General features: G+C 51.3%; 1 protein-coding gene and 1 pseudogene across 2 annotated transcripts; one reads left to right on the top strand and one right to left on the bottom strand.

Moving 5' to 3' along the window:
* Positions 1–3,187: 3,187 nt before the first annotated feature.
* LOC311428116 (olfactory receptor 14C36-like) lies at positions 3,188–4,108 on the top strand (the record flags this gene model as incomplete). Its single annotated transcript, XM_084539670.1, has 1 exon — positions 3,188–4,108. The coding sequence occupies one exon, from the start codon at positions 3,188–3,190 to the stop codon at positions 4,106–4,108; it is 921 nt and encodes a 306-aa protein (XP_084395796.1).
* Positions 4,109–11,374: 7,266 nt separating this feature from the next.
* Positions 11,375–12,323, bottom strand: LOC311428117 (olfactory receptor 14C36-like; annotated as a pseudogene). Its single transcript has one exon. The product of its transcript is annotated as an olfactory receptor 14C36-like (transcript).
* Between the last annotated feature and the right edge of the window lie 1,310 nt (positions 12,324–13,633).

Below are 13,633 nucleotides of genomic sequence, written 5' to 3' on the forward strand. Positions count from 1 at the left end.
AGCACAGTACTCGAGTTGTGGCCTCACAAGACCCCCTAACAGATCAACATTCACTCCAAACTTGGTGTCAACTGCAAACTTACTGAGGGTGCACTCGATCCCCACATCCACATCATTGATGGAGATATTGAAGAGAACTGGCTGCAGTACTGGGCCCTGGGGGACACTAAGGACAGGCCTCCACCTGCATTTATTTGCATTTACCATGACTTTGGGCCAGTTTTTAACCCCACAAAGCGTACACCCATCCAAGCCTTGAGCAGCCAGTTTCTCTGGAGAATGTTGTGGGAAAAGATGGAAAAGCCTTACTGCGGCCTAGGTAGAGCACATCCACAGCCTTTCCCTCATCCACTGCGAGCATCACCTTGTTACACCTTGAGATCTGATTTGCCAAGCGGGACCTGCCTTTGACAAACCCATGCTGACTGGGCCTGATCACCTGGTTGTTCTGGAAGCGTTGTGTGATGGAATTCAAGATAATCTGCTCCAAGAGCTTCCCCAGGACCGAGTTCAGACTGACAGGCTTGTAGTTCCATGATCCTCCTTCCAGCCACTTTGTAGGTAAGCATCACATTTGCTAGTAACCAGCTGAATGGGAACACCTCTGATAGCCAGGACTGCTGACAAATGATGGAAGGCAGCTTGGTGAGCACTTCTGCCAGCTCCCTCAGTACCCTCAGCTATATCCCATCCAGCTCCATAGACTTGTGAACACCCTCCATGAGGGATGCTGTATGAGCAGTGGTGCTTGCTCAAACTGGTTCAGCGAAGAGCAAGGACACTGGAAAGGCTGAAAGTCCCAACAGGACCAAAGTCTTTGTGTCCATGGCTATGGCTGCTGTCTCTGCCACTGAGGCCTAGGAGGAGACAGCTGATCATTAAAACACCAGGGCCTCATTGCCTCCTCGCCCCCACCCATGAAGCAGGCAGGGGTCGAACTATTCTCCTGCACTTGGCCATGCACATCCCCATCTCCTACTGACCCACATTAGACCTGAGCAACCTGTCAAGGGAAAGGATCTCACTTCCCAAGTGCCGAGGGTCAAGGCCTGGCCCTTGTGCTTGGTGACACACATCCACTTTTCCTACACATCAGTGTCACCTTCACACTGCCTTTGTCTCCTTGTCCTCACTGCCTCCAGGGTTCTGCTCCAACGAGCTCCACGGGAGGCTGTGTCAGTGCTGGCCCTCAGGGGGACACTGCAGGAAACTTGCCTCTGACTTGGACTTCTGGAGAGATGTCTTCAATTGTCTCTGAGTGCCTGAGGTGTGGGCTCATCAGCAAAGCCCCCAGAGGGGTGATTGCAGTGCCTTGGGCTGGTGCTGTGCTGCTGAGCTGGGCTGGGCTCGTGGGACAGAGAGAGCTCGTGGCAAGAGGGCCCTGGTGCAGAGAGACAGCTGTGGCCAGCAGCAGCTCCTCTGCACAGCACAGCAGGGCTGGGGGCTCTGACCACAGCACAGAGAGGGGAGACAGAGAGGAGAGAGGCACACAGAGAGGAGAGAAGGAGAGAGGGCTTGGAGGCACTGAGGAGCGCAACAACAGAGGGCAGCGTGTGGCAGGACACATCTGCAGGCTCTTGACACTGTGAGGCTCTGGCAGCAGGGTCATGCAGGTGGGGTTGCCAGAAGGGTCTTCTACAGCTGGCACATCTGATGGCTGATAGCATCTGTCAGGGTGGGTCTTGTTCTACATGTAATGTGGCATAGAAGATGTTTTAGAGAATGGTATTCCTGAGGGGGCATTTTAACAGGAAGACCGAGTCTTGGTTTATCTGAAATGGAAGACTTGCTTGGATTCTGTGCTTTCAGATTCTTGGTGTGGAAGGAAGGCAGGGTTCATGACAATGAATTGTCTGGATTGTACAGGAGACTGAGACTCCAAGAGTATTGCAGGGAGAGATCAATATGGCAGCAATTAACGTGATCAAATCCCTTCAGGCACCTCAGCCTAAAGACTGAAACATCAATGTTTGTTGTCTCCTCAGGGCTTGTCAGGTCTTCAGGAGCTGCAACCCCTTTGATGTCCTGTACTTAGGAAGCACACAGCTTGTGGGATGGGGTCTGTGAGCATGGACAGGGAGGGGATGTGGGGACACAGAACCAGCTCCCAGCAGGGACATAGATACAAGCAGGGACATGGGCAGGCAGTGAGAGGGAGCTACTGACAGAAATGCTGTGTGAGGGAGGGCTCAGGCACCTCCCTGCCATCCCCTGCAGGGCAGGCGCCTTCCCTGGGACACCCCCTGCTCTCCTCTCCCACCAGCACTGCCTCTGCCCTCAAGCCCCCGGTGTCCCCAGCAGGAGCTGCGTCCTCTGCAGGCAGAGCTGCAGCACAGGAGGGTCTGCTGAGTGTCCGTCTGTCCCTCCCTGGCCTTGCCTCCCCTGGCAGCAGCACTCTGGCATTCCTCCTGGCTTCTCCAGCTGGCCGTGCTGCTGCTGGTCTTGTTCCCAGGCTGGCTGGGGATGGGGGTTTCACATGCCTGTGGGGTGAGCCCTCGGTGTGCTTGGGTCGAGGGACAGGGTGAGGGGTGTGCAGATGGGCACTTTGAGCCTGGATTCCTCTGCTCTCAGCAGGGTCTTTGTTCTTTTCAATCAAACATGTGAATAGAACTTTCCTGCAGCTCTCACAGGGCAGCTGAAACCACACTTGGTGGACAGACTGGCCTGAAGAAGACTGTGCACTAAAGTGACAGTCCCTTTTTCTCTGATAATGATCTGCAAGGATTCCTTTTGAGTTCAGCACAAATAGCCAGGGTTTGTGACTTGGAAACACTCCTCAGGAGTGGTGGGACAGAGGAAACAAAAAAATCAAATAAATCAATCAATCTATCAATCAATCAATAAATAAGGCTCCACAGCTCTGCTCTGCAGTTTGGTGAACTGGGAGCGATACTGGGGCAAAGCATTTTGTGATCAAGAAGGAAGTGAAACCAACATTTCCCCATGTTCCTCTTCACCTCTTGCTGTAGGACAGGGCTGACTCCTGCACTGCCCACAGTAGAGCCCCCTGTTCCAACAGACACCGTCAGGCAGAATGAATCAGGATGCATGAAAGGGATCTGCTAAATGTCACAATATAGGTGATGATTTTAAATGAGAAAGAGCATTCGTTTCCCTCTGATACATTTCTTGTACTTTATTACTCTCATCCTCTTCTTTTTTCAGGATCACATCCTGAAAAAAGCAGATGTCCAACAGAAGCACCATCACTGAGTTCCTCCTGCTGGCATTCGCAGACACACGCGAGCTGCAGCTCCTGCACTTCGCGCTCTTCCTGGGCATCTACCTGGCTGCCCTCCTGGGCAACGGCCTCATCCTCAGCGCCGTAGCCTGCCACCACCGCCTCCACACCCCCATGTACTTCTTCCTCCTCAACCTCGCCCTCCTCGATGTGGGCTGCATCTCCACCACTCTGCCCAAAGCCATGGCCAATGCCCTCTGGGACACAAGGGCCATCTCCTATCAAGGATGTGCTGCTCAAGTACTTTTTTTAGTCTTCTTTTTTCATGCAGAGTTTTCCCTTCTCACTGTCATGGCTTACGACCTCTACGTTGCCATCTGCAAGCCCCTGCACTACGGGAGCCTCGTGGGCAGCAGAGCTTGTGCCCAGATGGCAGCAGCTGCCTGGGGCAGTGGCTTTCTCAATGCTGTCCTGCACACGGCCAACACATTTTCCCTTCCCCTCTGCCAAGGCAATGCTGTGGACCAGTTCTTCTGTGAAATCCCCCACATCCTCAAGCTCTCCTGCTCAGATTCCTATCTCAGAGAGGTCTGGGCAATTCTATTTAGCATTTTGTTAGCATTTGGTTGTTTTGTTTTCATTGCGGTTTCCTATGTTCAGATCTTCAGGGCAGTGCTGATGATTCCCTCTGAGCAGGGCCGGCACAAAGCCTTTTCCACGTGCCTCCCTCACCTGGCTGTCACCTCCCTGATGATCAGCACTGCCATATTTGCCTACTTGAAGCCCTCTTCCATCTCCTCCCCATCCCTGGACCTGGTGGTCACAGTTCTGTACTCAGTGGTTCCTCCAGTAGCGAACCCCCTTATCTATAGCTTGAGGAACCGGGAACTAAGGGATTCCATCAGGACTCACCAAATGCACCTATAATCCTATGCCTAATATTAGAAATCCCAGCCTTTCTGAGAAAGAAAATAATATGATGTCTTCTATTATTAAATGTCGGTTTTATTATTTTCTCTCATTATTTCACATTTGATTAAATATTATTCCTAGCCCCCTACAAGTCAATTATTTTTCTGTAGAAGATGGCTTCCTGTGTAGATAAACCTTATAATAAAGCCATCAGAAATTCATTGTTCTGAGCTGCCACCTCTTCCCATCTCCTCTGGAGCTGGGGGAGCAGCCCCAGCATGTAGGAGGATCTCAAAACCAAGAGCCCAGCTGCCACATGCAGGAGCAGCCCTGCTGGCCCTTGGGGCTGCCCCTCACTGCCCGCTGGGCTCTTCCTCTCTGCTGCCTTCGGGTCGGTGCTGCTGCTTTCCTGGAGCCATGGCCATGGCTAGCAGCAGGACGTGGCCTTGTCACTGCTGCTCTCTTTTGGCTTCCTCATTGTTCTCCTGTGCTCTTATGTTTGGATAAGCCCTTAGATCTCATGCACCATGGTGACAGTCCTGTTGTCTCTGCAGTGGCATCCCTGTGGTAGCAAGCAGCAGCAGGCACTGTGCAGGCCTGGGTCACAGCTGGCCTCCCTACTAGCACCACAGTAACAAATAGGGCTGCTCACGGCAAACCCAGAAGCCTGGACACCTCTTCCAAATGTGCTATCAGGAATGGAGCCAAGGGGTTGCTCCCTGCTCTTCTCTATTCTGGGGGTTTGTCATGGAGTGAAGGACAGAGGCTGAAAGTCCCAGGGTGGTCCCTGAGGAACCAAGGGCAGCACTAAGAGCTTCCATTATGACAGAACTTGCCTAAGGCGATGACAACTGATCTTAAATTTATCTGCATGGGACTGCACCCCCTGCAGTGGGGTAGATGGCAGATTGCAGCCTGTAGAGGAATCTGGAGCTTCCAGGAGATGTCAGGGGATCTGCAGGGACAGGGTGCTCAGTGGGTAATGATTAGAACCTCATAAAATGTGTGACCATGCAAAGAAGGGTCTGGTAAAGGAAAAGGGGAATCTGAGGATTCGATGGGCTAAAGGAGGGCTGTGCAATGCCACAAGAGGTGGTGAAGAGCCAGCAGGCAAAGGCCCATAAGACTGCAGAGTAATTGAGGATATGCATTTTGAAGTGCTGTGGGTGAGGTCTGGTGCAGCACTAACCTGTCCTTTGTGCCCTTAGAGACACCCCATGGCCCTGCACAGCACTGCCCTGTGCTGCTGAGCCATAAGGGCAGATGGAAAGGGGCTCAGCAGCAGAGATCCCCATGGACATAGGTCTCCTGCCCAGCCTGAGCAGCACAGGCAAAGGGGAGACCCCCGGGGGTCCCAGGGCACCACAGCCCCTGGCTCTCACAGCACCACCGCCAGCTTGGGGCCCTGCAGGGAGCACAGGGCAGGAAGCAGCAATGGCTGACCTGGCCAGCACAGACACACTGCCCTGGGCAAGGCTCTCTGGGAGCAGGGATGGCCCTGGGGAAGAGCAGGGCAGCATTGCTGGGCCTGCACTGATGGGGAAAGGGCAAAGGGAAAGCTCTTTGTGCAGGCCCCTGCTCGGGGCAGGCTGCTCTGTGGCTGGGCCAGGCCTCTTGTGCTGGCCTGGGGAGCGGGGCTGGCCCTGCGGGGCACAGGGACTGTGTGCTGGGGATCTGCCAGGCAAGAGAGCAGGGCTGCTGCAGCTTCACGGACCTCCATCTCCTGGCACCATGGGCACCTTCTTGCTTCATGCATCCAGCAGATTAACACCTATCGGCCACCTGCTTTCTCTTCTTCTAGAGGAACTGGGAACAGAATAGAAAAACCAAGTAAAACTCAGAAATTGTGAGCCACAGAAGGCCCTGATGCTGTGCAAGAAATGCTCAAAAACAGCAACCACAACTGTGGGTGACCATCACTGGTCACACAACCAAAACACTGTACCACAAGGGGCTGCTCTGCAGAGAGTAACTCCATCTCACCAACAGCCAGTACAGGGCCCCTGATGGACAAGAAGACTCCCTCTAAGCTCGGGAAGGAGCCAAGAAGGTGTTAATAAGCACCAGGACAATTGAGGAAGCCCAAAGGCCCTTCTGAAGTGTCACTGAGTGCCACCTGAGAGACAGTGCTGGGCAGTGAGGAGGGCCAGGAGAAAGACTTGTGAGAAGGCTGTGAAAAACAAGGAAATCCATGGCTTTAGCAGATCCTTAAAGTCCTGCCTGAGTCCCCAAATGGAAAGCAGGGTATGTCTGTGGGTGGAGAAGTAGCCAAATCTTGGGACTGGGACAGGGTTGAAGGGTCCTGAGTGAATCTGGTCTGATGGAGAAGTGTCCACCTTGCATGTGTGCCTCAGCCTGGGAGCAGGGGCCTGCCCACGGTGCGGGATGGCTGGGCTGTGCTCAGCCATGCCCCAGGAGATGACCTTGCTCTCTTCCTCCCCACCACTCCCCACATGGGGCAGGCCCTCAGGAAACACCCCTGAGCCTGGAGATGCACCAACCTGCTGCGGTGAGGTGCCACTACTGCATGGGAAGAATACATTATTTCCATAATGTATTAAGTGCCACTTTTCTCAGGAATAGAATAGCCAACAGAGGTGTGATGGATACTCTGAGATCATGAAAGCCACTAGAAAGATGCTCCTAAGATTATGACTGATATAGTGAGGTCAGGAGAAGCCCTGGTCAGGAGAAATGTGAGATTTGGAGGAGGGAATAGAGATTATCCAGCAGAAACTAAAGATTTTGTAAAAGGTAAGAGGGTTCAGGCTATGCGGAAGCTGCTGTAACTGTGACTTAAAACACTTATATGAGGCTATTCCCCAGCTTCAAAGAGCAAACTTAATTCCTACATTTAAATGTTACTCCACACCCAAACAGGAATCAACTACTCCTATGCCTGACATCTAAGTGTGCACTGAAGCCAAAACTCAGTCCATCGCCTCTTTCCCTTACCCTTACTCTCTTGCTTACCTTGATCCCTACCCTTAATGCTAGATTTAAATGCTCTATTTAGGCCTAGAATTATTGGAAAAACTAAAAAACCCTAAATCACTAAGCTTGTCCGCACTATAACCACAGACCTGATACGCAAAGCAGAACACCAGTCCCTCCCAAAAAATCTTTCTTTAAATTCAAACCCAGAAAGGTGAGCCCTAGTCCCCTGATGCATGAGCACCTAACAGCTGATTCCCCTGTTCCTGTGCATTGACTTCCTCACCTTTAACCCCTCTCCTAACCCTTACCTTTAGGTACCATACTGGGTGTGGCCCTTAGTGCAGGCCAAGAACTGTGAGGTTACTCTGCAGTCACATGGCATGCAAAGATGGATGTGAGGGGTCATGGGTCTGATCGGCTTGTGGGCCACAAAGAGGAGATGGATGGGAGTGCTCTGAAGAGCTCAGCTCTGCCTCAGCATTTCCTGCCCCAGCACGAGGAATGTGACTGTGGCAGGGACTGTGAGGTCACTTCTGTCTCTGCACTTGATAGGGCAGCAGCAGGAACGTGTCACAGAAAGGGACTGTGAGGTCATTTCTGTCTGGAGGTGGCAGGTCAGCCTTGACTTCTTCCTGGGAGCTGCACTTTTGGGCTGACATGTGGCAGTGGCCCTGCATGGCCAGCAGAAGGCACCTGCTTGGCATGCTGACTGGGGGATCCCCTCTGCCTCCAGAGCCAGAGGGACCCAGACAGAAAGAAGGCCCCAACATGGGTTGTCCTGTCCCTTCTGCTTGAGTCCATGAGTGGGCAGCAGGAGGCACAAGGCTTGGCTGTGTCTCCACAAGAAGCTGCAAGGCCAGCAGCAGGCCCCTGGCTTGGAAGCTGCTGCTGAGGTGGCTTGTGTCTGATCAGACCTGGGCTTTGTCTTTCAAGGAGTACCTGGTGAGAGTTGGCGAGACATGGGTGAAACAAAGGATGAGAGCAAGGTTGTGGACAGAGATGGGTGTCTGTAGACTTGAAGGAAATAGGGCAAAGTGTGGGACAGCATAGGAAAGCCTGCAGAGGAGAAGGCAGAGGGTGCTGGTAAAAAGGGAAGGCCCCAAGAGCCCTGAGGTTTTTGTCCCCTTGGCTAGAGTTTGTTGGGAGATATGTTATATTAATTCTGATGAGGCTTCATTGATTTCTTTCAACTCTGAGCAGCAGCTCAGAGGTGTCATACCACTGTTCTTCTCATGGCATCCCACTGCCCACTCCATCCCACAGATCCCAGGAAGAGCCTTGAGGCAGACATGGGGATGCAGGATCTCCTCTCCCAGTGGCTGGGGTCAGGCCTTGGCTCTTCTGCTTCACTAAAATCAACCAAGAGTTTTCTCAGCACAGGACTTTGCCAGTCTGCAATCATGGTCTCTAATTATCTACCCTAACACATCCCTGAGGAGGCTTTCTTAGTAACAGCCCTCAGTTGGGCCCATTCATACTCCAAGTCGCTTCAACTTTTCCTCCTGACTTTACTTGCTCAAGCGGTTACATCACTCTCTTCTATAGTACCTGAGCTCCATAGCATCAGTGCCAAAATACTCCATGGACCTCATTAAAATGCAGAAACTCCTGACATCTCTTCCATAGTTTTAGAAAGTCTTCACGGCTTGTGCAGCTAATTGCAGAGCTTGCATGATGTACTTAAGGAAGAAGATTTCAAAAAGCAACTAATGAAAATATTTTCTGTTTATAAATCCTGAATTTTGCTACATTTCAGTTTTGCGCATCTTTCTTCTTCTGCTATTTTTCTATGGTGTCTTCTTTGGAAACCTTCATTGGGAGGAAAAGTAGAGTCAGGAGGTCTGACACATCTGCTGCCAGCAGTAGTCTTTGTCCCTGTAACTGCAGCCCAGCCCAGCACATGAAACCCTTTCTAAGAGAAGTCAGGAATTCCTAGGGAAAAAAATGAAATAAAATAAAATAATAAAATAAAATAAAATAAATAAAATAAAATAAAATAAAATAAAATAAAATAAAATAAAATAACAAAAAATTGAAATGACCATTGGAACCTGAGAAATTCTGCTAGAATCTTTGCAGACAACTGGACATCTATGCTCTCTCTTGGGTCTTCTGTGGAAAACTCAAGATGCAAACTAAAGAAAATATATCTTCGTTGGCTGTAGCTGTACCCATGAGATTGGCCTCTTTTGGGAAATTGTCCCCTTCCAGACACGGAAACCTAAATTGAGTAATGTGAAAATACCTGCCAGTCAATAGAGTAGGGCAAAGTCATACTTTCTGTGCTGTAGATGCAGAAGGCGAAAAGAATTCTGTTATGCCTGACACTACTCTGGGAAGTGTAACCCAGGTCAGGCAACTTTACCTTAGTGCTGACAAGTCCATCACTAAGCCACACTCCCAAGCTCTGCATCTATACCTTGGCTCTCCAGTTGATGACCCAGCTCATGGATGGCAATCAGGGACTCTCGGTTAGCATGACGCTGCCTCAGGTGCGCCACCACGGTAGCCATTGGCACCTGCTGTTCTTCAACCCTCAGCAAACCCCCAACAGAAGGGTTCTGTGGAAGGCCAAGCAAGGTAGACAACTGTTTCATGTCCTTTGTCTCCAAGGCAGCTCTGCCAAAGCCCCACCGGTGGTGCCCTCTTGGAACTCTGAATTCCCTCTCCTGAAGCAGTCTATACCAAGGATGCACATAGCCTCCGGGCCAGTCCCAATGGGGTGCTTTTGCCATTCCTTCCCAGTTAGACTCACCTCAGCCTCCAGTACAGTTATGTATTGGGTTCCCCCTGTCACTCCAGAAATACAGGTGGGTTCTACCTCTTTCTAGCTTGATGGCATTAGGGTACTCTGTGCACCGGTGAGTACTGATGTGTCAGTAGAGCCTGATACATTTGTGGGTGTGATGTACCAGGCCATTAAATATACCCAGTCCAGTAAACGTGATTGTTCCTTTCTTCCCCGCCTCCCCATGGCTGGAAGCAGAACCCCTCTAGTCCTGCTTATAGTATTCTTTACGGTGTCTGGTAGACGAACCACTGGAAACACGTCCCACCACATCACAGTCATCCCACAGTACAGGGGACAGGGTGATGCCAGACAAGGGATGCATTACAGTGCAGGAGTTGTGGCAAAACTCAGGCTGAAATACTCAAGAACAGGACACCTCAAATGGCTGAAGCAGAACCCATCTGCGTATCCTAGTTTGGGAATCATCCCCTTCCATCAGGGATATGAAAGTAAAAAATGTGAAATGCCCCATCAGGTCAATGTGGAAAAAATATTCAGAGGTTTTGTGCTGGAGTGGCAGAAGGGAAAAAGTATTGCATTGTGCCTCAGACTAATCAAGGAGACCTAATGCAGTTCATCGCTGAGATAAAGCAAACACTCTAAGAATTGTGAGGGATGTTCATTTGTGGCCTAACATGAAGAAGAAAGTTGATCACTGGTGAAGGAACAGTCTTTTCCTGCCATCACCAATCTGGTTACACAAGCATCAGAAGAACGTCTCTGCAGTATTTCCAAACCAGCTGGACACCGGGTGCTCATGGTGCAGAGGATCTTTTGGGGATGAACTCATTCATGATGTAACCCTGAGGACAATGTGGAGCAAGGACTACATATGTCAGCAATACCTCAACCCACCACAGTATTTCCTCCCCCTATCTCCCTGTCCTGCCCTTCTTTCCTTCAGGATTAGAGTCAGAAGGGAGCTCTGGAGGTTTCCAGTGCCAAGATCTGCTCTGAGCAGGGAGAACTTTCACATCAGATCAGGCTGCTTCCTCAGTGCTTCTTCCACCTCACTTTTGAAAGCCGTACTCCTAGGGGTGTTAGCTGGAAGGCCAGTTCTCATTCAGTGGTGCTACAAGACAGCAGTGTGGAAGAGAAGTGAGACCAGCACCAAAACGCCCATGTCCTGCTGCTGTCAGTGTTCGTGGGTCAAAGAAAGTGGCAACCCTGACTCAAAGGCTGCAGGCAAGGAGTGCCTGCCAGGGCAGAAAAGGGCAGCCCCAAACAACACCAGGGTTTTCCAGCACGTTGCAGCAGGGATCTTCATCCCACAACCACTGCTGTACCTGAGAAGAGTGGATGAGAAATGAGATCCACAGAAACTGCCTACCTGCTGGTTCCTTTATTTAGTTAGTTACAAAGAGCTTAGCAGCACCTCTACATGAAGTCTTTGGCTTAGAAGAAAAGGTAAAAGGACACAGAAGAAGAAAAATATATTAAATTTATAAAATAAAAGTATAAAGAAATATTTAGCATATGGAAATAATATTGAAAAGAATGAACAGTTGTTGAAATATGTGAACAAAGGTGTTTCTGCTTTGTCCAGGTATACTTCAGGGAGTCACATGCAGAAGATCAGTTCCTCGTTGAAATACTGAATATTGCAATAACATCCTCAGTGCCTCCTTGAGCTCCTTATTCCTCATGCTGTAGATGAGGGGGTTCAGTGCTGGAGGTACCACTGAGTACAGAAATGCCAACACCAGGTCCAGAGATGGGGAAGAGATGGAGGGGGGCTTCAGGTAGGCAAACATGCCAGTGCTGACCATTAGGGCGACCACGACCAGGTGAGGGAGGCACGTGGAAAAGGCTTTGTGCCGGCCCTGCTCAGAGGGTATCCTCAGCACTGCCCTGAAGATCTGCACATAGGAGAACACAATGAAAGCAAAACAACCACAGCCTAAAGAAACACTAAACACAAGTGCCCCAACTTCCCTGAGGTAGGCATCTGAGCAGGAGAGCTTGAGGATGTGGGGGATTTCACAGAAGAACATTGCCGTGGCAGAGAGGCAATGAAAATGTAGTGGCCGTGTGCAGGACAGCATTGAGAAAGCCACTGCCCCAGGCAGCTGCTGCCATCTGGGCACAAGCTCTGCTGCCCACGAGGCTCCCGTAGTGCAGGGGCTTGCAGATGGCAACGTAGCGACCGTAGGCCATGATGGTGAGAAGGGAATACTCTGCTACAAACAAGAAAGCAACGAAAAACAGTTGGGCAGCACATCCTTGATAGGATATGGCCCTTGTGTCCCAGAGGGCATTGGCCATGGCTTTGGGCAGAGTGGTGGAGATGCAGCCCAGATCGAGGATGGTGAGGTTGAGGAGGAAGAAGTACATGGGGGTGTGGAGGCGGTGGTGGCAGGCTACGGCACTGAGGATGAGGCCGTTGCCCAGGAGGGCAGCCAGGTAGATGCCCAGGAAGAGCGCGAAGTGCAGGAGCTGCAGCTCGCGTGTGTCTGCGAATGCCAGCAGGAGGAACTCACTCACAGAGCTGACGTTGGGCATTTGCTGACTCTGGACACATTTGTCTGTTGAAGAGAGAAGACAGAACAAAGTAAGAAGAGGTTTCTCTGAGGAAAACATATTGCATATTTTGTATCGCCACCCAGCCCAACCCCTGTCTATGCAGCTGAACCTTTCTGCATCTCCCTTGCTTGAGCTGCAGCTGGTGCTGGCTGAGAGTGGCACTGGGAGCAAGGGCTTCTGTGGGCTGCAGAGGACTCCTTCCTGTTGTGCAGCAGGGGGAAGCAGGAACATAGGGGAAACTCTAGTTCAGTTCACCGATCAGGTCAATGGAATTTGCAGTGCTGTTTCAAGCAATGCATCTCAATGCAGAACAGAGCTTCAGATGCCACTGCTGAACACTCCCGTTCTCAGATGCCCTGTGTCACCCCTTTGTGTCATTCCGGAACATCCCACACAAGTGTTTCCCTGAGAAGAAACTGAAGACAGCTGAGAGCAGAGAAGTCCCAGTCCCAGTGCAGCTGGACAGAAGCCTCACTTTGTCTGTGGGTTGTGGGCAAGTTCTCAGCCCTTCCCTCCTAGACAGAGGTGCAGAGGCTTCACTCCAGCTGCCCTGCATCCTTCTGGAGAGCAGCACGCAGCCCAGGAGGATGCCCCACAGACAGAGCTGGATATTCGCAATCTGGGGTGTCTTAATATCCAATCTGCATCTCCTGCAGTGTCTGATAGAGGCTTGGCCATCACACTCTTGGCTGACTAGGGATAGCTGGGTTATGACACTCCAGGGGTTTCTGCCAGAATTCCTCATCTCACACTGCAACCCAGCAGGACTCTCAAAGCCTACTGCATTGCCCACTGCCCTCCCAGAAACAAGACCCAGCACGAGACCCTTCCAGGACCTGCAGCTGCACGGTCCTGCAGCCAGACCCTTACCTTGTCAAGGGCTGTGCAGGTTTCTCCTGCAGGCAGCTCTCAGCATCCTCCCACTGCCAACTGCCTCCAAGCCCTCTCTCCTTCTCTGCTCTCCCCATGCCAGATGCAGTCAGAGCCCCCAGCCCTGCTGCGTTGTGCAGAGGAGCTGCTCCTGGGCACAGCTGTCTCTCTGCTTCATGGCACTTTCTGAAATGTGTTTTCTTTGTCCCACGAGCCTGGCCCAGCTCAGCAGCACAGCACCAGCCCAAGGCACTGCAATCACCCCTCTGGGGGCTTTGCTGATGAGCCCACGAACCTCAGGCACTCAGAGACAATTGAAGACATCTCTCCAGAAGTGCAAGTCAGAGGCAAGTTTCCTGCAGTGTCCCCCTGAGGGCCAGCACTGACACAGCCTCCCTTGGAGCTCATTAGAGCAGAAC

Source organism: Aythya ferina (assembly GCF_964211825.1).
Source record: "Aythya ferina genome assembly, contig: HAP1_SCAFFOLD_29, whole genome shotgun sequence".
In the NCBI taxonomy this organism is placed as follows: domain Eukaryota; kingdom Metazoa; phylum Chordata; class Aves; order Anseriformes; family Anatidae; genus Aythya; species Aythya ferina.